Source organism: Callithrix jacchus, chromosome 15 (genome assembly GCF_049354715.1).
Source record: "Callithrix jacchus isolate 240 chromosome 15, calJac240_pri, whole genome shotgun sequence".
NCBI classification, from domain to species: domain Eukaryota; kingdom Metazoa; phylum Chordata; class Mammalia; order Primates; family Cebidae; genus Callithrix; species Callithrix jacchus.
Window position 1 is genome coordinate 31,943,194 of NC_133516.1, and position 25,488 is coordinate 31,968,681.

Below are 25,488 nucleotides of genomic sequence, written 5' to 3' on the forward strand. Positions count from 1 at the left end.
AATCTAGACGCCAGAGCCACCTCGCCCACCACAGAATTCCGTCAGCTCTTCATACAGAGCTACTTGCCAAGCAGCCGCAGAGGGGCGATAGCAAGGAGGGAAGGAGAGATACTCCATATTGGGTACTCAAGCATCTTAGTTCCTTGAACAAGATAGATAAAACCTGTCCTGAACACTGTTTGCCAGGGGACCCGCTCACACAAACACACAGCCCTCCTCCTGGAGGGAGAAATAAATCCAGAGGAAAGAGGAAGTCAGACAGTTGGCCTAGATGAGTCTCCATTCACTCTCTTAACAGTTCTTGCCCTCAGAGAAAAGTAAGATCTGGTTCCTGTCCTCATACAACCTAGTAGAGAAGAGATGTTTCGGAAATAACCTCAGTGCCTAGCAGTATGTGGTAAGTGCCATTAAAGGGGGAGAACCAGGCCGGGTGCAGTGGTTCAAGCCTGTAATCCCAGCACTTTGGGAGGCTGAGGCGGGAGAAATGCTTGAGCCCAGGAATTCGAAACCAACCTCGGCAACATGGCGAAATCCCGTCTCTACAAAAAATACAAAAATTAGCCGGGCAGTGGCGTGCATCTGTGGTCCCAGCTACTCCGGAGGGTGAGGTGGGAGGATCGCTTGAGCCCTTGTGGTTGAGGTTGCAGTGAGCCAGGGTGGCGCCACTAAACTGGCAGAGTGAGACCCTGTGTCAAAAAAAAAAAAAAAAGTAAACAATACAAATAAAGGATGTGAACTGGCCAGGTGCGGTGGCTCACGCCTGTAATCCCAGCACTTTGGGAAGCCACGGTGGACGGATCACTTGTGGTCAGGAGTTTGAGACCAGCCTGACCAACATTGGGAAACCCAGTCCCTACTAAAAATGCAAAATTAGCTGGGGTGTGGGGGGGATCACGAGTTCAGAAGTTCAAGAAAAGCATGGCCAATATGGTGAAACCCTGTCTCTACTAAAAATACAAAAAAAAAAAAAAAAAAATTAGTGTGATGGCGTGCACCTATAGTCCCAGCTACCCGGGAGGCTGAGACAGAAAAATCGCTTGAACCCAGGAGGCAGAGGTTACAGTAAGCCCAGATCACTCCACTGCACTCCTGCCTGGGCAACAGAGCAAGACTCCGTCTCAAAAAAAAAAAAGGTTGTAGAATTGTAGAATGCCAGGCACAACCTTCCACTCTCGTAGGAAGCCTTTGACGAGTAGCATTTGAGTGTGGGATTGAAAAAAAAAATGGTAAAAAATAGGGCCAGGCGTAGTGGCTTATGCCTGGAATCCAAGCACTTTGGAGGCCAAGGACGTCAGATCACCTGAGGTCGGGAGTTCAAGACCAGCCTGACCAACATGGTGAAACCCTGTCTTAAATAAAAAAAGAAAAAAAAAATGCTGGCAGAATAAAGATGAGTATGCCTGTTACAGGAGTGGAGACTAAATGGATTAGAAGAAAATTTCTGGAACAAGCAGGACAGAATCAGAGAATGAGACTTAGGCCGGTTGAGCCGGGCACAACAGCCAAGGGGATCTAAAGCTAGAAAGGAGGCCAGAGAGAATATATTCTGCCTTAAAAGGTAGGCAGGCATAGTAGGAAGTTTTGGAACAGAGACAAAATGGCTGAGGGTGCTTCATACCCACAGTGGTGTAACTTAGTCACAGAACCATTAGGAACCTCTCACTATGGAGGTGGCTGTGAGGGAGAAGAGGAGAAACACATGAGCCTTGTCTGTTTTATTATTTTTCTATCCTATTCCTTTTAAAAATATGAGCTATATTTTGTGTCAGGGGTGAAGGAAGGGGAAGTGGCCCAGTGAAAATATAGTAGGTAATTTGAACAGATTTATTATTTTATGTTGGGTTTGGCTAATTGAAGTTAATTTGTACTCCCTGGGGCATCCATCACACACCATCTGATAAGGAAGGCCTCTTGGCAGTTGGGTAGATAATAGGGGAAAGTAATGTGGAGTTAAAACTGCCTTAAATAACCACATAGCAATTAATCCCCTGTAGATAAGAGTTACCACCACATAATGATTCTACATCTGCAGAGCCAACCCTGACAAGTCCCCTTCTATAAAAGTGCTTTGAAACTTTTTTTTTTCTGAGATAGATTCTTGCTCTGTCCCCCAGGCTGGAGTGCAGTGGCCGTCAACTCAGCTCACTGCAACCGCCACCTTCCGGATTCAAGCAATTCTCCTGCCTCTGCCTCCTGCGTAGCTAGGATTACAGGCATATACCACCACGGCCAGCTAATTTTTGTATTTTTAGTAGAGATGGGATTTCACTGTGTTGGTCAGGCTAGTCTCAAACTCCTGACCTCAGGTGATCCACCCCTCTCAGCCTGCCAAAGTACTGGGATTATAGGCATGAGCCACCACACCCTGCTGAAACTCTTAAAAATGTTATCAAACCAGAAACACTACCTTTAGTCCTTTTATTTATGGAAAATGAAAATTGGTTACTGATATCACTTCAGAATCTACATTACAGGGTGTCTGCTTCCCTCTTCTTTTTTTGGCAGTTTCTCCTATACCATTTATGGCAGTCTTGAGGAGGACAAGTAGGACAAGTCCTCAGCACCACTTGAAAAGGGGACAAAACCTAATTATCAAAATGAAAAATTTGGCAAATATTTTAAGTCAGGAATTGAGTGCTTTTAATATCTATCAAAATAGTACAGTAATTATTGGTAATTCCTTAAAAATTAATATTAGGATTACAAAGTATTCTTCTTGATATCTGGTTATTTGGAGGAAAAAAAAAAAAAAAGAAAAAGAAATAAAAGATTACAAAGTGCCAGTAGTTGAAATGTGAAGAATAAAGTGAACTCCATAGTTTGATCAACTTTTTAATTTTTTTTTTTTGAGACAGAGTCTTTGTTGCCCAGGCTGGAGTGCAGTGGTATAATCATGGCTCACTTGCAGCCTCGACCTCTTGGGCTCAAGTGATCCTCCTAACTCACCCTCCCGAATAGCTGGGACTACTGGTCTGCGTCACCATGCCCAGCTAATTTTGGTATTTTCAGTAGAGATGGAGTTTCACCATATTGCCCAGGCTGGTCTTGAACTACTAGCCTCAAGTGATACTCCCTTCTTGGCCTCCCAAGTGCTGGGATTCCAGGGATGGGCCACGGCGCCTGGACCACAAGGTCACTTTTATTTCCAAAGTCTTTAAATTTTGTTAACAAGTTTGTTTGATTTAAGTGGTGGGGGTGACCAGGCGCAGTGGCTCATGCCTGTAATCCCAGCCCTTTAGAAGGCTGGGTCAGGCAGATCATGAAGTCAGGAGGTCGTGACCCAGCCTGAACAACATGGTGAAACCCCATCTCTACTAAAAATACAAAAATTAGCCAGGTGTGGTGGCATGCACCGGTAATCCTAGCTACTCAGGAGGTTGAGGCAGGAGAATTGCTTGAACCTAGGAGGTGGAGGTTGCAGTGAGCTGGGATCACACACCATTGCACTCCATCCTGGGCAACAAGATTGAAACTGTATCAAAAAAATAAATTAAAAATGGTGGGGTTTTTTGTTTGTTTTTGAGGTAGGGTCTCATTCTGTCACCCCTGCTGGAGTAGTCTCTGCTCACTGCAATTTCTGCTCTGCCCCCCAGGGCTCAAGTGCTCTGCCTAACTCTGCCTCCCAAAATGCTGAGATTTTGCTGAGATTACAAGTATGAGCTACTGTGCTGAACCGTTTTTTGTTTTGTTTTGCTTTTTGAGACAGAGTCTCACTCTGTGGCCCAGGCTGGAGTACAGTGGCATGGTCTTAGCTCACTGCAACCTCCACCTCCTGGGTTCAAGCAATTCTCCTGCCATAGACTCACAGATAGCTGGGATTAGAGATTAGCACTACCATGCCTGCCTAATCTGCGTGCGTGTGTGTGTGTGTGTGTGTGTGTGTGTGTGTGTGTGTTTCGAGACTGAGTCTCACTCTGTTGCCCAGGTTGGAGTTTAGTGGCGCCATCTCAGCTCACCGCAACCTCCGCCTCCTGGGTTCAAGTGATTCTTCTGCCACAGCCTCCCCAGTAGCTGGGACTACAGAACCATGCCACCATGCCTGGCTAATTTTTTTGTATTTTTAGTAGAGACATGGTTTCACCATGTTAGCCAGGAGGGTTCAATCTACTGACCTTGTGATCTGCCCGCCTTAGCCCCCCCAAAGTGTTAAGATTACAGGTATGAGCCACTGTGCCCAGCCATTTTTGTGTTTTTAGTAGAGACTGAGTTGCACCAAGTTGGCTAGGCTGGTCTCAAGTTCCTGACTTCAAGTGACCCACCCACCTCAGCCTACCAAAGTGCTGTGATTGCAGGCATGAGCCCCGTTTTGTTTGTTTGTTTGGGTTTTTTTTAGACACAGGGTCTCACTCTCTCACCTAGGATGGAGTACAGTGGCATGATCTCAGCTCACTGCAACCTCTGCCTCCCGGGTTCAAGAAATTCTCCTGCCTCAGCCTCCGGAGTAGCTGGTACTACAGGTGCATGCCACCATGCCTGGCTAATTTTTTGTATTTTTTTTTTTTTTTAGAGTCTCACTCCATCACAAGGTGCCAGACTGGAGTGCAGTGGCGTGATCTCGGCCCACTACAACCTCCGCCTCCCAGGTTCAAGTGATTCTCCTGTCTCAGCTTCCCGAGTAGCTGGTATTACTGCCATGCACCACCATACCTGGCAGATTTTGTATTTTTAGTAGAGGCGGGGTTTTTCCATGTTGATCAGGCGGGTCTCAAACTCCCAACCTCAGGTAATCCGCCAACCTCAGCCTCCCAAAGTGCAGGGATTACAGGTGTGAGCCACTGCACCTTGCCAATTTTTTGTATTTTTAGTAGAAACTGGGTTTTACCATGTTGCCCAGGCTGGTCATGAACTCCTGAGCTCAGGCAGTCCTCCCATCTTGGCCTCCCAAAGTGCTGGGATTACAGGTGTGAGCCACCACACCTGGCCCATATTTTTTTTAATTAATTTATGTTGATGTATTTTTTTTTTTTTAGATGGAGTCTTACTGTGTGACCCAGGCTAGAGTTCAGTGGTACAATCTTGGCTCACTGAAACCTCCACCTCCTGGGTTCAAGCAGTTTCTCCTGCCTCAGCCTCCTGAGTAGCTGGGATTACAGGTGTGTGCCACAATACCCAGCTAAATTTTGTATTTTTAGTAGACGGGGTTTCACCATGTTTGTCAGGTTGGTCTCGAACTCCTGACCTCATGATCCACCCACCTCAACCTCCCAAAGTGCTGGATTTGCAGGCATGAGCTACTGCGCCTGGCTGGCCTGCCTAATTTTTGTGTTTTTAGTGAAAATGGGGTTTCACCATGTTGGCCAGGCTGGTCTTGAACTCCTGACCTTGTGATCTACCCACCTCAGCCTCCCAAAGTGCTAGATTACAGGAATGAGCCACTGCTCCCAGCCTGTTTATGTATTTTTTAAAAAGAGAGTCTTGCTATGTTGTCCAGGCTGGACTTGAACTCCTGAGCTCAAGTGATCTTCCTACTTCAGCCTCCCAAAGTGGTGGGATTACAGGTTTGAGCCACTGTGCCCAGCCAAATGTTTTGTTTTTTTTTTAATTGAGAACTAGAGGCTGGGTTCGGTGGTATCACACCAATAATCTTACAACTTTGGGAGGCCAGGAGTTTGAGACCAGGCTGGGCAACAAAGCAAGACCCAGTCTCTACAAAAAATAAAACAGAACCGGATGCTGTGGCTCATGCTGGTAATTCCAGCACTTTGGGAGGCCAAGGCAAGTGGATAACTTGAGGTCAGGAGTTTGAGACCAGTCTGGCCAATATGGTGAAACCCTGTTTCTACTAAAAATACAAAATTAGCCAAGCATGATGGTGGGCACCCATAATCCCAGTTACTTGGGAGGCCGAGGCAAGATAATTGCTTGAACCTGGGAGGCAGAAGTTGCAGTGAGCCAAGATAATGCCACTACACTCCAGCCTGGGTGACAGAGTGTGACTTCGTATTAAAAAAAAAAAAATTAGGCCGGGCACGGTGGCTCACACCTATAATCCCAGCACTTTGGGAGGCTGAGGTGGGTGGATTACAAGGTCAAGAGATCGAGACCATCCTGGTCAACATGGTAAAACCCCATCTCTACTAAAAATACAAAAATTAGCTGGGCATGGTGGTACGTGCCTGTAGTCCCAGCTACTTGGGAGGCTGAGGAAGGAGAATTGCTTGAACCCAGGATGCGGAGGTTGCGATGTGCTGAGATTGTGCCATTGCACTCCAGCCTGGGTAACAAGAGGGAAACTCCGTCTCAAAAAAAAAAAAAAAAAAAATGGCTGGGCTCGGTGGCTCATGCCTGTAATCTCAGCACTTTGGGATTCACCAAGGTGGGCGAATCATGAGGTCAGGAGTTCGAGACCAGCCTGACCAACATGGTGAAATCTTGTCTCTACTAAAAATACAAAAATTAGCTTAGCTTGGTGGTACGCACCTGTAATTCCAGCTACTCAGGAGGCTGAGGCAGGGGACTCGCTTGAACCCAGGAGGTAGAGGTTGCAGTGAGCCAATATTGCACCACTGCATTCCAGCCTAGGTGACAGAGCAAGACTCCACATCAAAAAAAAATTTTTTTTTAATTTTAAAATTAAAACAATTAGCCTGGCATAGTGATGTGCACCTGTAACCCAGCTATTAAGTAGGCTAAGGTGGGTGGATCTTTTGAGCCCAGGAGTTTGAAGATGAAGAGAGCTGTGATCCTGTAATCATGCCACTGCAGTCCAGCTTGGGTGATAGAGCTGGGTGACACCCAGCTTGGGTGTCTCAAAAATAAAACAAAAAAGAGAACTGGAAACAATGAACATCTGCCTGCCTGTTCCTGTTGTGGTAGGGAACTAGGGACTTGGGAGGAAATGACAAGGGTTAGTGATTCAGCTCAGGAAACATCTTGGCTTCAGGGCTGTGTTCTATGTTGAGCCACTTTATCCTAGAGAGAATTATAGGTCCAGTAGGACAACAAGATCCCAGAAGTGGACAATCCACCCATTACCAGAGGACCTTGGGCTACAAGAACAGAAGAGAAAGTAGGAAGGGAACTAGAGGAAAACCTGGCTTATTGGTCACATACTGCTTGATCTTGGACTGTGATGTCTAATTAAAGATTCATAATGTTGGGCCTGGTGCAGTGGCTCACACCTGTAATCTCAGCACTTTGAGAGGCTGAGGTGGGTAGATCACCTGAGGTCAGGAGTTCAAGACCAGCCTGACCAACATGGTAAAACCCTGTCTCTACTGAGAATACAAAATTAGCTGGCCATGGTGGCGCATGCCTGTAGTCCCAGCTACTTGGGAGGCTGAGGCAGGAGAATTGCTTGAACCCAGGAGGTGGAGGTTGCGGTGAGCCAAGATGTGCCACTGTACTCCAGCCTGGGCAACAAGAGGGAAACTGTCCCAAAAGAGATTCATAATGTCTGGGTGTGTAAACTTTAAGCTTTATTTGATTCCAAATCATAAGGTTTTTGTCTCAGCTCCTACTACAGCTTTCTTTACACCTGACAGGACTTACTTCTCCCAATTACCCATGGTCCTCACTTGATCAGCACTAACAGAGCACACATGGCAGTATTCACAAATATTGGACATACTTTAATTGGAAGTGGCAGCAGGGGAGAAATATTTTTGGTTCCTTCTCACCTGTGCCTCCTTAACCTGCCCAGGGGACTGTGAAAAGAAAAAGACTCTAGAAATACACTTTAGAAGAATTAAACGTCTTCTCAGTGATTTCTAACCTCTGTTATATAAGGATTAGGTTACTGTGGAAGATAAGCAAGGCAAAAAACTGAACAAGTCAAGTCTCACAGAGAGGAAGTGGGATCTTTTTTTTTACAGTGGGAGCTGTGCGAATGGACAGATTCCATTCTGGTTATGCCACTGTGTTGGTGGCCAGCCCTCTTTGGGCAAAGACGGTGTGGCAGCCTGGCCCATGTGGTACCAGTGTCATCTTCCTCTTCTGTTACCATCACAGTCTTAACTATCAACCGGTATTTAGATGTTAATTTGCACGTATCATTTGCACTCTGCACAATGCAAATTCTCAATAGGTATTTCTTGGTTAAATGAAAGAAAGAATTATCCAGCTATATTTCTTCACTGGACTAACAGTACTTGAGTATCTATTATGTGCTCATGGTCCCTACCCTCCAGGGGTTCACAGTGTGGTTAGGGATGGAGGATCGTTACATATGTAATACAGTATTGTGTGTTACGTGACAAAAGTGTCACAAGAATATAGAGAGTCATGCTTGCAGATACTTCTCTGGGAAGGAAACTTAAGCAACTAGTGTAGAAAGCAAAGGCATCCTTAATATTCCCTTTTGCCTTTGAGGGTATATATGATGCGGCCCACAAAGGATGCTCAGGAGACCAGGACTTTATTATTTATTTTTTTTAATTTTTTTGAGACCGAGTTTCACTCTTGTTGCCCAGGTTGGAGTACAATGAATGGCACAATCTTGGCTCACTGCAACCTCTGTTTCCCAAGTTCAAGCAGTTCTCCTGCCTCAGCCTCCCAAGTAGCTGAGACTTCAGGTGCCTGCCACCATGCCCAGCTAATTTTTTTTGTATTATTAGTAGAGACGGGATTTCATCATGTTGGCCAGGCTGGTCTTGAACTCCTGACCTCAGGTGATCCACCCACCTCGGCCTCCCAAAGTGCTGGGATTATAGGTGTGAGCCACTGGATACGACCTGACTTTATTTATTTATATTTATTTATTTTATTTTTGAGACAGAGTTTCCCTCTTGTTACCCAGGCTGGAGTGCAATGGCGAGATCTCAGCTCACCGCAACCTCCACCTCCTGGGTTCAGGCAATTCTCCTGCCTCAGCCTCCTGAGTAGCTGGGATTACAGGCACGCACCACCTTGCCCAGCTAATTTTTTGTATTTTTAGTAGAGACGGGGTTTCACCATGTTGACCAGGATGGTCTTGATCTCTTGACCTCGTGATCCACCCACCTCGGCCTCCCAAAGTGCTGGGATTACAGGCGTGAGCCACTGCACCTGGCTTTATTTTTATTTTTATTTTTTTGCGACAAAGTCTCACGTTGGAGTACAGTGGCATGATCTGGGCTCACTGCAACCTCCACCTCCCAGGTTCAAGCAATTCTCATGCCTCAGCCTCCCCAGTAGATGGGACTACAGGCCTGTGCTACCACACCAGGCTAATTTTGTTTGTATTTTTTGTAGAGACATGGTTTCGCTGAGCCAGGCACAGTGGTTCACACCTGTAATCCCAGCACTTTGGGAGGCTGAGGTGGGTGGATCACCTGAGATCAGGAGTTTGAGACCAGCCCGGCCAACATTGTGAAACTCCGTCTCTACCAAAAATACAAAAAATGAGCCAGACGTTGTGGCAGGCAACTATAATCCCAGCTACTCGGGAGACTGAGACAGGAGAATCACTTGAACCTAGGAGGTGGAGGTTGCAGTGAGTAGAGATCATACCATCACACACCAGCCCAGACAACATGAGTGAAACTCTGTCTCAAAAAGAAAGAGAAAAAGAGATGTAGTTTTGCTGTGTTGACCTGTCTGGTCTTGAACTCCTGACCTCAGGTGATCCACCCCACTCAGCCTCCCAAAGTGCTGGGATTATAGGCATGAGCCACCACACCCAGCCTGAGACCAGAACTTCAGATTCACACACACACACAGTCACATGCTGGAGACAAAGGAGACCTGGGTGCTTCTGCTGCAGGAAAATTCAGATTCCCTTCCCTTGCCTCCCTATGAAGCCACACGGTCTTCAGAACTGTAGGACACCACTGAGGGTAGGCTACTTGTGCTCCTGGCCTCTAGGAATTTGGATTAAGTGGTCTTGCTTTGTGGTCTCCTATACTGGTCTGGAGGGCCACAACTACACTGGACTTGTGAGGGGCACTAAGAGTGGATCTCCTGGGTCTTCCAGGAGCCTCTGCATCTCTTCACAGCCAAGATCAGGTCACCTGCCCTTACCTTTACAACAGGTAAGGCTGGCTAGGAAAACATTCTGCCAGCCAGTTAGGGGCAACAGCTTGCCCAGCAGCCTGCCTAGCACACCACTGTCATGTCATGTCAGTCTCAGTGCTTCTAGATGCAACTAACAGAATCTCCAGCAGCAACTGGCCCACCTATTTAGTGGTTCTTGCTTTTTCACATGGTATGTCTGGAGTTGAGTTCTTGGGAAGGTCAAGTCTGAAGGATATCAGTTTGTTTCTCTTGGGCCTTCTAGTTCTTTGCCTTCAAAGCTCCAAGGTGGCTACCTTGCTCCCAGAATTCGAGGTACTCTCAACAACACCCACCAGTGAGAAGGGAGAGAGGAACATTCCCTTCTCCTGTTCCTGGGGATCATGGGAGCATTCCCAGGAGCCTCTGCATCTCTCTGCAGCCAAGATTAGGTCACCTGCCCCTACCTTTACAGCAGGAAAGTAGATTCTGCCAGCCAGCCAAGAGGAAGGACTTGGGAATGGCAGTTGAGTAGAGACCAGCATGTCTCTGACCTGCTGTACACAGCCTCTGAGAGGAAGTGAGAATTATGCCATTTCAGGGCCAAGGCCTATTTGACCTCATTCCTTGGACAAGGACTTCTGTCATTTGTGCCCCTCAGCTCCCAATCATTGTCTGATGTGAGGCAGATACCCATTAATTTCTGTGGCTGGCTGGAACTGGACTTTTAGTGCCCTCCCAGGTGTGTCACACCTGTATGTGAATGCATACTCTCCCCACTTATTTTTTGAGTGCAATAACAAAAACACGTCAATCCAGAGTACTCTGATAGGGATCATGGCTTGCTCTTACAAACCTGTGCTGTGTTTTCTTGAGAAAATTTTTTTTTTTTTTTTTTTGAGACAGGGTCTCACTCTGTCGCCCAGGCTGGAGGGCAGTGGCACGATCTTGGCTCACTGCAACCTCCGCCTTCTGGGTTCAAGCAATTCTCCTGCCTCAGCCTCCCGAGTAGCTGGGACTACAGGCGCGCACCACCATGCCCAGCTAATTTTTGTATTTTTAGTAGAGACGGGGTTTCACCTTGTTGACCAGGATGGTCTCGATCTCTTGACCTCGTGATCCACCCGCCTCGGCCTCCCAAAGTGCTGGGATTACAGGCTTGAGCCACCGCGCCCGGCTGCTAATTTTGTTTTTGATAATGGAGTCTCATTCTGTCACCTAGGCTGGAGTACAGTGGCACAATCTTGGCTTCTGCAACCTTCATTTCCCAGGTTCAAGCAATTTTCCTGCCTCAGCCTCCCAAGTAGCTAGGATTACAGGAGTGTACCACCATGCCCAGCTAATTTTTGTATTCTTAGTAGAGCTGGGGTTTCACCATGTTGGCCAGGCTGGTCTCGGACTCCTTACCTCAAATGATCTGCCCTCCTCACATTCAGCTAATTTTTGTATTTTTTTGTAGAGACAAGGTTTGACTGTGTTGGCCAGGCTGGGGTTTTTTTTGTTGTTATTTCTTTGTTTTGAGACATCTTAGGCTGGAGTCACACAGGCTGGAGTGGAGCAGCACAATCTCAGCTCATTGCAACCTTGACTGTCTGGGCTCAAGTGATCCTGCTACCTCAGCCTCCTGAGTAGATAGGACTACAGGTACATGCAACCATGCCTGGCCCCTTGGAGAAATCTTTAGCCAGTATTTTTTACTCTATCTCATCCAAAAGTTAAATGTAAGAGATTTATTAGATTTATCATACCAGGCATGCTTTTTTGAAAATAAACTTGTTTTATTTATTTTGAGACAGGGTCTTACTCTGTCTCCCAGGCTGGTGTACAGTGGCACAGTCATGGCTCACTGCAGCCTCAACCTCCTGGGCTCAAGCAATCCTCCTGCCTCAGCTGCCCAAGTAAGTAGCTGGGACCACAGTCATGTGCCACCAATCTTCGCTTTATTTATTTATTTATTTATTTTGAGACAGAGTCTTGCTTTGTCACCTAGGCTGGAGTGTCTGGGTGATTCTCCTGCCTCAGCCTCCCGAGCAGCTGGTACTACAGGGGTGTGCCATGCCTGGCTTTTTGTATTTTTAGTAGAGATGGGTTTTCACCCTATTGGCCAGGCTGGTCTCAAACCTCTGACCTCGTAATCCACCCGCCTCAGCCTCCCCAAGTGTTGAGATTACAGGTGTGAGTCACCACACCCAGCCAGTACATTTTTTGTAGAAACAGGGTCTCACCATGTTGCCCAAGCTGTTTTCAAATTCCTGAGCTGAAACAATCTGCCCACCTTAGTCTCCCAAAGTGCTTGGATTATAGGCATGAGCCACTGGACCCAGCCTGAAAATAAACTTGTTTTAAATGTTGTTTATAGGACTACATTGAGTCAGACTAAGGAAGTCATCTGATCAACTGCTAATTGTGCAAGAAATGCCTGACCTAATTTTATCAGATTTAATGTTTGAAAAAAAAAAACAAAACCCCAAAGTAGCCCTTCTGCAAGAACTGCTAAAATCGAAGTTTCTGAACCTAGGAAGTGGCCTAAATGCTGTATGTGTTTTCTGTGCAAAAAATGCTCCGCAGCCATTTCTGCCTAAAGCCAGGCCTTCACACAGGCTGAATGTCATTTTACTCTTCAACTTGTTCATTTGAGCTGTTGATTCACAAGGGAGTGGGGTGGGTACCAATCAGAGCAATAGCAGTTGCATGGATGTGTATATGTGAGAGTGTGTGTGTGTGTGTGTGTGTGTTGGGGGAAGATAGTGAAGTCTTTTTTCTTTTTTTGGAGACGGAGTTTCACTCCTGTTGCCCACACTGGAGTGCAATGGTGCAATCTTGGCTCACTGCAACCTCTGCCTCCCAGGTTCAAGCGATTCTCCCTCAGGCTACTGAGTAGCTGGGATTACAGGCATGTGCCACCACGCCTAATTTTGTATTTTTAGTAGAGACAGGGTTTCTCCATGTTGGTCAAGCTGGTCTTGAACCCCCAACCCCAGGTGATCCGCCCTTGTGCAGGGATTACAGGTGTGAACCACCTTGCCCACCTGATAGTGAAGTTTTAACTAGCTTTACTCTGAATCTTCCTGGAGAAGAGAAAGGACTGACCACTAAAAATACAAGAAGATTAGCTGGGCCTGGTGGCAGGCGCCTGTAGTCCCAGGTACTTGGGAGGCTGAGGCTAGAGAATCGCTTGAACCTAGGAGGTGGAGGCTGCAGTGAGCTGAGATTGCGCCACTGCACTCCAGCCTAGGCAACAGAGTGAGACTCCCTCTCAAAAAAAAAAAAAAAAAAAAAGGACTTCAAGTTGAGCGAGGAGGTAGACAGCTTGAAGTTTGAGGAGGAATATTCCCCAGCCAGGATCAGGCATACTAGGAGTTCAGAAGGTCCCTTTACTGAAACTGAGTAATTATCAGGGGAAACCAAAAAAAAGTTCCCTTTACTGGTAGCCCAAGGCATAAACTGAAGGCGGGGGGGGGGGGGGGGGGGGGGGCAAATCACCAAAATCACCAGGCATCTTGGAGGGAAGAAGTTTGAATGTGTTTGAAAAGTTCTGGGTTCCCATCCTGGTAGCCTAAACAGAGTGTGGCCTAGCCCACACTGACTCTGTATAGGAAAGGGGAGACTTGAAGTGGGATGTCTCTTCTCACAGGTCCAGCTCGTAGAACACTGAGTAGGACCCTAGGTCCCTAGACATTCTAATTCAGCACCTAGCCCCAAAACCTGCTCCTCCTGTTGCCGACTCAGTTAATAATGCCACCTTCCCATCTCAGGCTCTCACACACTATACTCCCTGCCTGCCCACCTGCCATCTGTTTATTCCTTAACCAGCTGCTGCTTGACCTCTTTTCAGTCTGTCACTTTTTTTTTTGAGATCGAGTCTCACTGTTACCCAGGCTGGAGTGCAGTGGCGTGATCTTGGCTCATGCGACCTCAGCTTCTCGGGTTCAAGCAAATTCTCCTGCCTCAGCCTCTTGAGTAGCTGGGATTACCGGCACCCACCACCATGCCTGGCTAGTTTTTTAGTAGAGATGGGGGTTTCACGATGTTGGTCAGGCTGGTCTCCAACTCTTAGCCTTAAGTAATCTGCCCACCTCAGATTATTTGGGATTATAAAGTGCTGGGATTATAGGCGTGAGCCATTGCAACCAGCCACTCAGGAGTCTTCATTCCATCTGTGAATGACTAATCTGCCCCCCCAGAGGTTAACAGTCTAGGAGGGGGACTGGGGCTAGCCATCAAAGGGCCCAGCATATATATTGGTCTATTAATATAAAAACATTCCACTCTGGCAGGGCATAGTGGCTCACGCCTGTAATCCCAGAACTTTGCAAGGCCTAGGTGGGTAGAACACCTGAGGTCAGGGGTTCAAGATCAGCTTGGCCAACATGGCGAAACCCCATCTCTACTAAAGATACAAAAACTAGTGTCTTACATGGTGGCGGGCACCTATAATCCCAGCCACTAGGGAGGCTGAGGCAGGAGAATCGCTTAAACTTGGGAGGCAGAGGCTACTGTAAACTGAGATCATGCCACTGCACTCTAGCCTGAGCGACAGAGCGTGACTCCTGAGAGTTCCAAGGAACAACACAGGTAGTGTGGTCCAAAGGGGAAGCTGACAGTTCTGCCTGGGTTACCTCAAGGTGGACTCAAAGGCTGAGGTGAAGAGGTCTTGTAACCAAAGGGAGGTGGGACTGTTCAGGAGTTCTGAGGGAGGAGAGGGAGCCAGAGCAGGTGCAGAAGGCCCTATAATCCTTAGTGACCTAAGGGCATGCAAAGTAGGGCAGCAGCACAGATCCCTACTTAGGGCAAGAGGAAGGTCCTTGAGAGTTGGTTCAGACATAAGAAGGGCCTTGAGTCACCAATCTGAACACAAATGCTGGAACTCCAGAACCTCTGGCCCACATTCAGTTGTGTGAACAGCACTTCCACGTCTCTTACCTGCCTGCCCAAGCAGAAGCTACACCCAGGCCCTGCAGTTCCCTGCCCTGTGGTATGAAATGGCTCCAAATCTGTCTTGAAATTCGATTACTGGCAGCAGGGTAAACAGATGGATAGGCAGGACCTGAGTGGTGCCTGAGAAGCAGAAGCTGGCTTCAAAGACAAGCCCTTATCCTGGGCATGAATGTGCAATTGCACCTACGTGTTGGGCAGAGCAGATTCAGAAAGGCCAATTACATTGTAGTCTTCTCACTCTTGAATACATGAGACAGAAACTTTTAAGAACAGCTTCACAGCAGATACAAGCACTTGGTAGCAGTATGGAAAGATCTAGCCAAGTAACAGAGAATTTATAACTTTGCATGAGCTTCCAACTGTGTAAAATGGGTTTGTGTGAGCCTAACACTAGGAGAGGCCATAGACTCCGAATGTGAGTGGGGGCTCATGTTATCTTGTGGTCATTTCAGTGTGGAGCAAATACTGAGAAGCCTACTATTTGAGTTAGCCAGTCAACCTCTGCCTTGTGTCTTCTTTTTGAAGGACTTTGTTTTAACTGGTCCTTGGGATGGCCCTATTCCATGTTCTGGCAAGGGCAGAAATGCAGGCCAGAAGCCAGATTTCCCACAAAGTAAAGAGTGGATCCTACACACTGCAGACCAAAGGACAAAGTTCAAACTTGGCTAGGATAAGGGGAAGACTGTTAAGTTCCCACCACTATGACAATGAGGTTAGAAAAAGTATCCCCAGTTGGCAGTGACACAGGACATACACACAGTTCTGCTAACACTTGGCACTTTATTAGTGGGGAAACTCGCCTTGGTCTGGCAGAGAATGGGCAGGACCAGTGCCCATTCTCTAGGGGGTATTTTCTGGAAGATCAGGTGTTCCTCCTTGTAGGTTTAGAGGAAACACCCTCATAGATGAAAATCCCCCAGAGAGCAGTGCTGCAACTGCCAGGCAGCTGGGGTAGGAGGGGCGCCCTAGGCACAGCTGGGCCCTTGGGACAGCAGGGCTTCGATGTCAGGCTCGATGTCAATGGTCTGGAAGCGGCGACTGTACCTGCGCACAGGAATACCGTCAGGGCCCACCAGGAACTTCTCAAAGTTCCATGCAACATCGTTTCGGCATACCGGAGACCAGGTGATGAGCTTGGGGTCTGTCATGAGTGCAGTGGCATCGTCGCTGGGCGCTGGCAGGGCCTCCCGAAGGAAGGCGAAGAGAGGGTGCGACCCCGCACCATTCACCTCGCACTTCTCGAAGAGCATGAAGTTGGGCTCGAACCCACCACCAGGTCGGACGTACTTGAGGGAATTCAAAATCTCTTCGTTCTTGGCGTTCTCCTACGGGAGAGAAGGGCAGCTGGGAGCCGGGATCGAGAGGGAGAGGGAAACTTTCTAACCGCAAACAAGGAAGTGTTTCTGTGAGTCACCGGGACTTTGCCCTCCAAGCGCAATCCCAAGGGCGGACCGTCATTCCAGCATCTACAAGCACCAGAAGGGAAAACAGCAGTAGCCAGACTCTCCGCGCACCGGGCCTGCGGCGCCCCCAGCACCCCGAGCCACCACTGCACGCCCGCCCCGCCCGGCGCACCTGATGTCCAAACTGGTTGCACGGGAAGCCGAGCACCACAAGGCCCCGGGGCCCGAGGCGCCGCTGCAGCTCGTTCATCTGGGTGTAGTCCCGGACCGTGGTGCCTCAGAGGGACGCCACATTCTCGATAAGCAGCACCTTGCCCCGCAGGGAACCCAGGCTCACAGGCTCCCCGCCGGCCAGCGGTCGCGCCGAGAAGGCGTACACCGACTGGGCGGCCACCGCCGCCGCTAGCCGAGCAGCACACATGGCGCAGCTAATCCGAAAGCTAAGGGACCGCCCGGAACCAGCAGTGAGAGGCCAGGAGGTGCCTCTTTTAACTGGTCTGCGGCGTGTCACGTGACCCAAGCAGTTTTCCGGACCGGAGGGTCCCGCCTCGTCCGTGCCCCGCCTTCCCCATCGGGCTCGACCCCTCCTCCGCCGGGAAAAGGCGGGAGGGTGCGGCCGAGTGGGACGTGGGCTCCGCCCAAGACGGGAGGAGCCGCGGGCTTGCCCGGTCTGATCTAGGCAACTAAGCGACAGCGATCCGGGTTACACTTCGGGGGCCCAGGCCCCCGAGGGCTCTATTCTTTCTCAGAGGTTCCTCAATTAGGGTGTGGGGTTCGGCATAGGAGGCTGGTGGGCGGTGGCAGCAGCAGCTGCAGGAGCTGCCCGTGCACACAACCCTTCCGTACTGTGCCATGTTACCAGCAGTCTAGGGCACAGCCAGAGGGTTCTAGGCCTCCGGTCTTCCTCCTCTAGGTCTCCAAAGTGGCACCGCCCTCGGGCAGGTTTTCTAACAGGATGAGTCCACAAAGGACTGCCCCAGCCTCCTGAAGTGGAGCACAACAGCTCGCCAGGGCCAAGGAAGTACAGCCCGAGTCTTCCCGGTCTGGCGTCAATAGGCTGCATTCACCCCACCCCCTAATCTGAACTATAATGTGGTTCAGGATAATCATTTCCATGTTCCTTGGGGGGGACCAGGTTAGTTGCTGTGTGGGTGGGAGGTGGGGCACAAACTAGTCCTTTGCACCCTTAACAAACCTCTCCAGGGTGAGCTAGGTCAGGAAGTCCTTGCGTCCTCCTGCCCACCAGCCCTGGAGAGAGCGACACAAACACCAGGATACAGGAATTTTAGAAAACTGCCTTTATTCTATTAGTAGTTGGAAAAATTAACCCGTACAGAAAAAAAGTTTAGTCAGCTGGAAGGAAGAGAGACAGTGCCACCCACGAGAACTGGTGGCTACTCTGGGAGCGAACCTGGATGCAGTGAGGAGAAAAGAGCACTGTGAATTAGAGCCAGGCATTGTAGTCCAGGTGAGACAGGTTATGCCACCTTCCAAAGTGTCTATTTGTCTCAGGAATGAAACCAATTCTAATTACTGAGCCCAGCTCCAGATAGGGGTACTGAGATACGTGGGGCCTAAAAGGGGTAAGATGGCCATCTTTTATCAGAAAAAGTGAAAAAACGGGAATTTAAAAAATGAATTTTCCATCTGACTTTATTTCCAAATACACTTTCTTTTTTAAAAAACCAATACACTTTCTTTGGGGATGACAAATATCAGTATTAGGAAATCCAATTATACAAAAAAATACTACATCTAGTCTGGGGTAGATATATTTATTTTTGGTAACATACATTAAGTGGCACTAATTACACAGTAACTATAAGGTAACTAACATGAAACCACAGAACTGTAACTGCCACAGCTGCGTGGACTTGGGCTTTTCTGGTACAGCCCATTTTCAAAAAACTGCCCACCCTAGAGCTATGCCAACAAAATCTGTTAACGAGTAAAACCCTGAAGTGGTGACTCACCAGAGTACCTTGCAGCTGACAGGTGATAGGCAGGACATGTTAGTTATAAAGTAGTTACAGCCTAATTCACAGAAGTTACCAACTGTTTCTCTTTCTAGAAAGAAGCAAGAAGTTAAGAAATTCCTTGAATTAGTGCCTGGTGTATCAGGTGGGAGTGCAGAGGAGGGATGTTAGAGCGGTGTCAAAAGGACCCTAGTGGGCCAGACAGGTTGGACATCATTAATAATCATAGTTGGCTTCTACATACTGGTAGCAAGATGACTTCTGATTTGTAATCTTAGGTAAATTATAGATAAATGAAAAAGGCCAGTAATCATACACTAAGATTAATAAACAGCACTTGTTCAAAATGAACCGCATAAAGGCTGTGCTTGCAGCAAGGTTTCACAAGACAAGGCACCCAGATTTTTTCTTCCCACGTCTAGCTTGCAGAGCAGCTCTTGTAGCCATTTCAAAAACCTCTCTCACTCCATCTTTGGTCTTTGCTGAACACTCCATGTACCCAAAAGCGCCAATCCTGTTTGCCATATCTCTTCCTTCTTCAGGTTTCACAGGTTCCTAGCAAAGAGAAAAAATAGTGTTTTTAGTTAATAGTGTGACATACATATGGTAAGTAAAGAGTACTCAAATTCAGCTGAAAGACTTTTTTTTTTTTTTTTGAAACGGAGTGTCGTTCTTGTTGCCCAGGCTGAAGTGCAATGGCAGGATCTCAGCTCACTGCAACCTCTGCCTCCTGGGTTCAAGCGATTCTCCTAACTCAGCCTCCCAAGAAGCTGGGACTACAGGCATGTGCCACCACACCTGGCTAATTTTTTTGTATTTTTAGTAGAGATGGGTTTCACCATTTTGGCCAGACTGGTCTCGAACTCCTGACCTTGTGATCTGCCATCGTCGCCTCCCAAAGTGCTGAGATTACAGGTGTGAGCCACTGTGCCCAGCCTAAAATACTTTTAAAAGCTGCTAAACTCCCAGATTTGAGTGCTCTGTTATGAAATTTTTAAACTGACATATGGTGACTACCCCCTACCAAACATAAAATCTCTTATTAAACATGGTCTTCTCTGGGAAGTAGAAAAAGAAAAGAGATCAGAGGCACCCTGGAAGGTTAAGGAGCCAATCAAGGGCAAAATGGCTCAAGCTACCAATCTAGGACTGAATGCTCATGGAAGGAAATAGAGCCTACCCTTGACATTCAAACAAAAACCTCAGTAAGAGAACTTAGGTTGAAGATCTCAATGCTTCTCCTGCGTGAGGAAGCCCTGCCATTAAGCCACCTGGTTACTGAGAGGCCAAGATGCCACATCTATCATCACTTTTTAAGACACTGGGGGTAGGGGAGAAGGAAGGCATTAGCACTTTCTATAGGGACTCCCGGCCTTCATGATTTCCTTATCTTTCCAGTTGCCACTTATTTATCTTTGGCCTCACATGTACCAAAGTAAGAGCTGGAGAAGGCAATGGAGTCTAACAGGGCCGGGTGGTGGCTCACCCCTGTAATCCCAGCACTTAGGGAGGCTGAGGTGGAGGATCACAGGAAGTCAGGAGCTCAATACCAGCCTGACCAACGTGGTGAAACCTGTCTCTACTAAAAATACAAAAATTAGCCAGGTGTGGTGGCACACGCCTATAATCCCAGCGACTTCAGAGGCTGAGGCAGGAAAATCACTTGATTCAATCAAAAAAGGGGGAGAAAAAAGGAAGAAAGTTCCTATTATCTATAAGCATTGCTTACTGACAATTGATGAAATGGTTCATTCTCAGGTCAGTAGTCCTTGCAGACATAGCACTACCTCATAAAAGACATTCCATCTCACAGGACTAGTGATCTGTATCTTAGGGATCCTTCTGTGTAGATCCCAATTACTGAGGGCCAGAGGGCCACAGAGGGGCTTCTGTGCCTCTAAAACAGCCTGGCCTGTGAAAGTTCCTGCTGGGCTCCCCAAACCTCCAACCTTGGGGCCCTAGTTCAAGACTACTACAAGACAGAACCCTGCCCCAGATCATGCCTGCTTCATCTTGGCTAGCTCCCGCCTTGTGTGCTCATCATTCCGAAGATCCTTCTTATTCCCAACCAGGATGATGGGCACATTGGGACAGAAATGCTTGACTTCCGGGGTCCACTTTTCTGGGATGTTTTCTGGAAAAAAAAAAAAAAAAGTACAGAATTTGGGGAGACATACAATTCTATCTTGAAGACTTTCCAAGAGCCCTAGTGAAATTGCATATTTTGTTCCTTGAGAAGAATGCTAGACATTTAATGAAACCCACTAGTTTCAAAACCATAAAATAGAGCAAATATAGTACCTTTCCTTTAAACAGAGAACCACCAGCTTTTCTCAATCCAGTCAAGAGTGGTGCTGAGTTCCTCTGTAGGTGGGGCCCAAGTAAGGGCTCTGGAGTAGCAAAAGATCCGTAACACTAGGTAGCTTCACAGTGGTACTTCCTGTCCCACAAAGGCAGGCTCTTTACAGACACCTGTCACTGCCAGATGATTCTGACACAGCTTACAGAAGGGGGTCCCCATTCTTCTAGGGCAGCAGCTGACCCAGGGTCTACATGCTCTTTTTCTGACCTGTTCATGGGCTCTCAGCATAACTTCTACCCTATGGGGATTACCCGTATTTCAAAAAGCTGAAGAGTGACTTTTGAAAATAACCAAGAGGCTGGGTGTGGTAGCTTACACTTGCAGTGCCTGCACTTCTGAGGCTGAGGTAAGTAGACAGCTTGGGCCCAGGAGTTCAGGAATACGGTTAAACCCCATCTCCGGCCGGGTGCAGTGGCTCAAGCCTATAATCCCAGAACTTTGGGAGGCCAAGGAGGGTGGATCACCTGAGGTCAGGAGTTCAGGACCAGCCTGGCCAACATGGCAAAACCCCATCTCTGCTAAAAATACAAAAATCAGCTGGGTGTGGTGGCACATGCCTATAGTCCCAACTACTTGGGAAGCTGAAGCAGGAGAATCACTTGAACCTGGGAGGTAGAGGTTGTGGTTAGCCGAGATTGAGACACTGCATTCCAGCCTGGGTGACAGAGTGAGACTCTGTCTCAAAAACAAACAAAAAAACCCACAAAACCCCCACCTCCACAAAAACATACAAAAACTTAGTAGTGTACAGTGGTACATGTGCCTGTGCTACCACCTACTTGGGAGGCTGTGAGAGGATCCCTGGAGCCCGGGATTCAAGTGAACTATGATCACTGCTATTGCACTCCAGCCTGAGTGACAAAGTTAGACTTCATCTCTTAAAAATAAATATCCTAGTCTGCTTCCTGAAAAATAAATAAATAAATAAACAAACAGCATACAACCGTGACCCACCTCTACAAATGTTATTTGTAACATTTATTGTTACTGGGTTTACTATTATTTTCTGATTTACTTTTTTGGGGGCATCGAGGGGAGCCTCTTCTGTCTTCTCTCATCCAAAATAGAATTTTGTTTATTTATTCATTTAGAGTCAGTCTTGCTCTGTCGCTCAAGCTGGAGTGCAGTGCCGCGATCGTGGCTCACTGCAACCTCTGCCTCCTGGGTTCAAGAGATTCTCCCGCCTCAGCCTCCTGAGTAGCTGTGATTACAGGTGCCTGCCCATGCCTGGCTAATTTTTTTGTATTTTTAGTAGAGACGAGGTTTCACCATGTTGACCCAAGCCAGTCTTGAACTCCTGATCTCAGGTGATCTACCTGCCTGAGCCTCCCAAAGTGCTGGGATTACACAGGCATGAGCCACAGCCCCGGCCTAGAATAGAACGTCTATTAGTAGGTGCTCAAATTATTTCCTTAATATGTACAATTATACCAATAGATAGGTAGTCTACCCCATTCCTTAATAAGGTACGAAGAATTTGAATAAACTGCTTGTCATCACTTGGTAAATTAATTTTCAAACTTTATTTTTTCGAGACAGAGTCTAACTCTTGTCACCTAGGCTAGAGTGCAGTGATGCAATCTCAGCTCACTGCAACTCTGCCTTCTGGGTTCAAGCAATTTTCCTGCCTCAGCCTCCAGAGTAGCTGGGATTACAGGTGCATGCCACCTGTATCAGTATCGACAGGATTTTCACTATGTTGGCCAGGCTGGTCTCGAACTCCTGACCTCAGGTGATCCACCTGCCTCGGCCTCCCAAAGTGCTGGGATTACAGGCATGAGTCACCGAGCCTGGCCCAAACTTAACTGTAAATGTTTAATTCAATATGCTGATCACCTATAATCATTCCTGGCCCCAAAGTAATGTAATCACATCAGGGCATATCACATTATATGAATTTGTAGTAGGGTTTCTAGGGAGACTTTGGGAATTCCAGAGAAACAGAGAAAAGGAGTATCTATCTAGATCAGGAGTCAGGAAATAAATCTTGCCTGGAGTTTATGTTTGTTTATTTATTTATTTAAAAAGACAGAGTCCCTCTCTCTCTGGAGTACAGTCGTGGCTCAAGTGGTGGGATCTTGGCTCACTGCAACCTCCGCCTCAGTCTCCCGAGTAGCTGGGACTACAGGTACATGCCACCATGCCCAGCTAATTTTTGTATTTTTATTAGACAGGCTTTCACCAACTGTATTGGCCAGACTGTTCTCGAACTCCTGACCTCAGGTGATCCACCTGCCTCAGCCTCCCAAAGTGCTGGGATTACAGGTATGAGCCACCGCACCTGGCCCTAATTTTTGTATTTTTAGTAGAGACAGTGTTTCACCATGTTGGTCAGGCTAGATTATGTTTGTTTTTTATAGAGACAAGATCTCACTATGTTGCCCAGGCTAGAGTGCAGTGATGCAATCATAACTTTCAGCTCCTGAGCTCAAGCAATTCTCCGATCTCAGCCTCTCAAGTTAGCCAGGACTATAGTAGTGTGCCACAATGCTCAGCTAAACTTGCAGTCTATTTTATTTTTAACAAAACTTAGTTTTATTTTATATACATATATATATTTTAAAATGCATTTTAGATTCTGGGGTACATGTAAAGAACATAAAGAATTGTTGCATAGGTATGTACATAGCAATGTGATTTGCTGCCTCCATCTCCATCACCGATATCTGGCATTTCTCCCCATGCTATCCCTCCCCAACCTCCCTGCCCCTCACTGTCCCTCAAGTCCCCCCCAAACAGACCTCAGTGTGTGATGCTCCCCTCCCTGTGTCCATGTGTTCTCATTGTTCAACACCTGCCTATGAGTTAGAACATGCGGTGTTTGATTTTCTGTTCTTGTGTCAGTCTGCTGAGAATGATGGTTTCCAGGTTCATCCATGTCCCTACAAAGGACACGAACTCATCGTTTTTTATGGCTGCATGGTATTCCATGGTGTATATGTGCCATATTTTCCCTGTCCAGTCTATCATCGATGGGCATTTGGGTTGGTTTCAAGTCTTTGCTATTGTAAACAGTGCTGCAGTGAACATTCGTGTGCATGTGTCCTTACAGTAGAATGATTTATAATCCTTTGGATATATACCCAGTAATGAAATTGCTGGGTCAAATGGAATTTCTATTTCTAGGTCCTTGAGGAATGGCCAGTCTTCCACAATGGCTGAACTAATTTACACTCCCATCAACAGTATAAAAGTGTTCCTATTTCTCCACATCCTCTCCAGCATCTGTTGTCTCCAGATTTTTTTTTTTTTAAGAGTGAGTTTCACTGTTGTTACCTAGACTGGAGTGCAATGGCACGATCTCGGCTCACCGCAACCTCCGCCTCCTGGGTTCGAGCAATTCTCCTGCCTCAGCCTCCCGAGTAGCTGGGACTACAGGTACATACCACCATGCCCAGATAATTTTTGTATTTTTAGTAGAGACGGGGTTTCACCTTGTTGAACAGGATGGTCTCGATCTCTTGACCTCGTGATCCACCTGCCTTGGCCTCCCAAGTGCTGGGATTATAGGCGTGAGCCACCGTGCCCAGCCTGTCTCCAGATTTTTTAATGCTCGCCATTCTAACTAGCATGAGACGGTATCTCAATGTAGTTTAGATTTGCATTTCTCTAATGACCAGTGATGATGAACATTTTTTTTACTTGCAGTCTACTTTGTAAAACTTAGTGGAACACAGCAAAATCCACTAGTACATATTTTCCATGGCTGTTTTTGTGTTACAAAGTCAGAGGTGACTAGCTGTGGCAAAGTTAAACAGTTATAACAGAAACCATATTGCCGGCAAAGTCTAAAATATTTATCATTTGGCCTTTACAGAGGAAGTTCGTCGATCCTAGGTCTTGACTAGACTCTAGACCAACTGCAGTGAAACTGCAGAGCAGGCTCCAAAAAGCACATTATTTTATGTCACAGTCTTGGCAGCAGGGCTGCAACTTACATAGTTTCTCATTCTTGATGAAACTCACTGTCCTACACAGACTTAAGGCCACAGTCTAAAATCTAGCCAGGTAAAAACAAAACCAAGTCTCATACACAGTGGAGTAAAATAAAATAAATAAATAAATAAATAAACAAACAAAACCAAGTCTATTAGGTTGACATCAGCTCTCCATTTTCTTTTCTTTCTTTTTTTTTTTTTTTTTTTTTTTTTAGACACAGTCTTGCTCTGTTTCTCAGACTGTAATGCCGTGCCTACACCGCAGCCTCTACCTCCTGGACCCAAGCGATCCTTCCATCCCAGTCTCCCAAGTAGCTGTGACTATAGGCGCACACCACGACTAGCTAATTTTTAAATTTTCTATAGAGATGAGGTCTCATTTTTTTCTTTTTGAGATAGCATATTCCTCTTACCCAGGCTGGAGTGCAGTGTGTGATTACAGCTCACTGTGGCCTCAACTTCCTGGGCTCAATCAGCCTCCCATCTTAGCTTCCCAAGCAGCTGGGACTACAGGCATGTGCCGCACACCTATTTTTTTGGGGGGGGGGGTAAAGATGGGATATTGCCATGTTGTTCAGACTGGTCTCAAACAATCCACCCACCTTGGCCTCCCAAAGTGTCCATTACAGGTATGAGCCACTGCACCTGGTTACTTTTCTCTTTTAAAAATAGCATCTCAGTCGGGCGTGGTGGCTCACACCTATAATCCTAGCACTTTGGGAGGCCAAGGTGAGTGGATTACAAGGTCAGGAGTTCAAGAACAGCCTGGCTAATATGGCAAAACCCTGTCTCTACTAAAAATACAAAAATTAGCTAGGCATGGTGGCGGGTGCCTGTAGTCCCAGCTACTCGGGAGGCTGAGGTTGCAGTGAGCCGAGACAGCGCCACTGCACTCCAGCCCAGGTGACAGAGCAAGACTCCCATCTCAAAAAAGAAAAAAATCTCCAAGTCCCAAAGGAGGT

At 47.2% G+C, this 25,488-nt stretch overlaps 2 protein-coding genes and 1 long non-coding RNA gene across 4 annotated transcripts in view; 1 reads left to right on the forward strand and 2 right to left on the reverse strand.

Moving 5' to 3' along the window:
• Positions 1-260: 260 nt before the first annotated feature.
• Positions 261-12,426, forward strand: LOC118147871 (uncharacterized). Its single transcript, XR_004734549.3, has 3 exons — positions 261-397; positions 11,706-11,807; positions 12,269-12,426. It is a non-coding gene; the product is annotated as an uncharacterized LOC118147871 (long non-coding RNA).
• Positions 12,427-15,607: 3,181 nt separating this feature from the next.
• GPX1 (glutathione peroxidase 1) lies at positions 15,608-16,713 on the reverse strand. Of its 2 annotated transcripts, none has more exons than XM_035275506.2 (2): positions 16,423-16,713; positions 15,608-16,172 (listed from the first exon to the last, which is right to left on the reverse strand). In XM_035275506.2, the coding sequence occupies exons 1-2, from the start codon at positions 16,669-16,671 to the stop codon at positions 15,813-15,815; spliced, it is 609 nt and encodes a 202-aa protein (XP_035131397.1). In that variant the 5' UTR covers positions 16,672-16,713; the 3' UTR covers positions 15,608-15,812. The 2 variants fall into 2 exon arrangements, with proteins under 2 accessions (XP_035131397.1, XP_035131398.2); XM_035275507.3 differs by having other exon boundaries at positions 15,669-16,191.
• Positions 16,714-17,533: 820 nt separating this feature from the next.
• Positions 17,534-25,488, reverse strand: part of RHOA (ras homolog family member A) — a 45,130-nt gene continuing 37,175 nt past the window's right edge. The window contains exons 4-5 of the mRNA XM_002758342.6: positions 20,230-20,360; positions 17,534-18,781 (exon numbers count right to left, since the gene is read on the reverse strand). Coding sequence (XP_002758388.1) covers positions 18,608-18,781; positions 20,230-20,360 — 305 coding nt within the window. The 3' untranslated portion in view covers positions 17,534-18,607. The remainder of the gene's footprint in view (positions 18,782-20,229; positions 20,361-25,488) is intronic.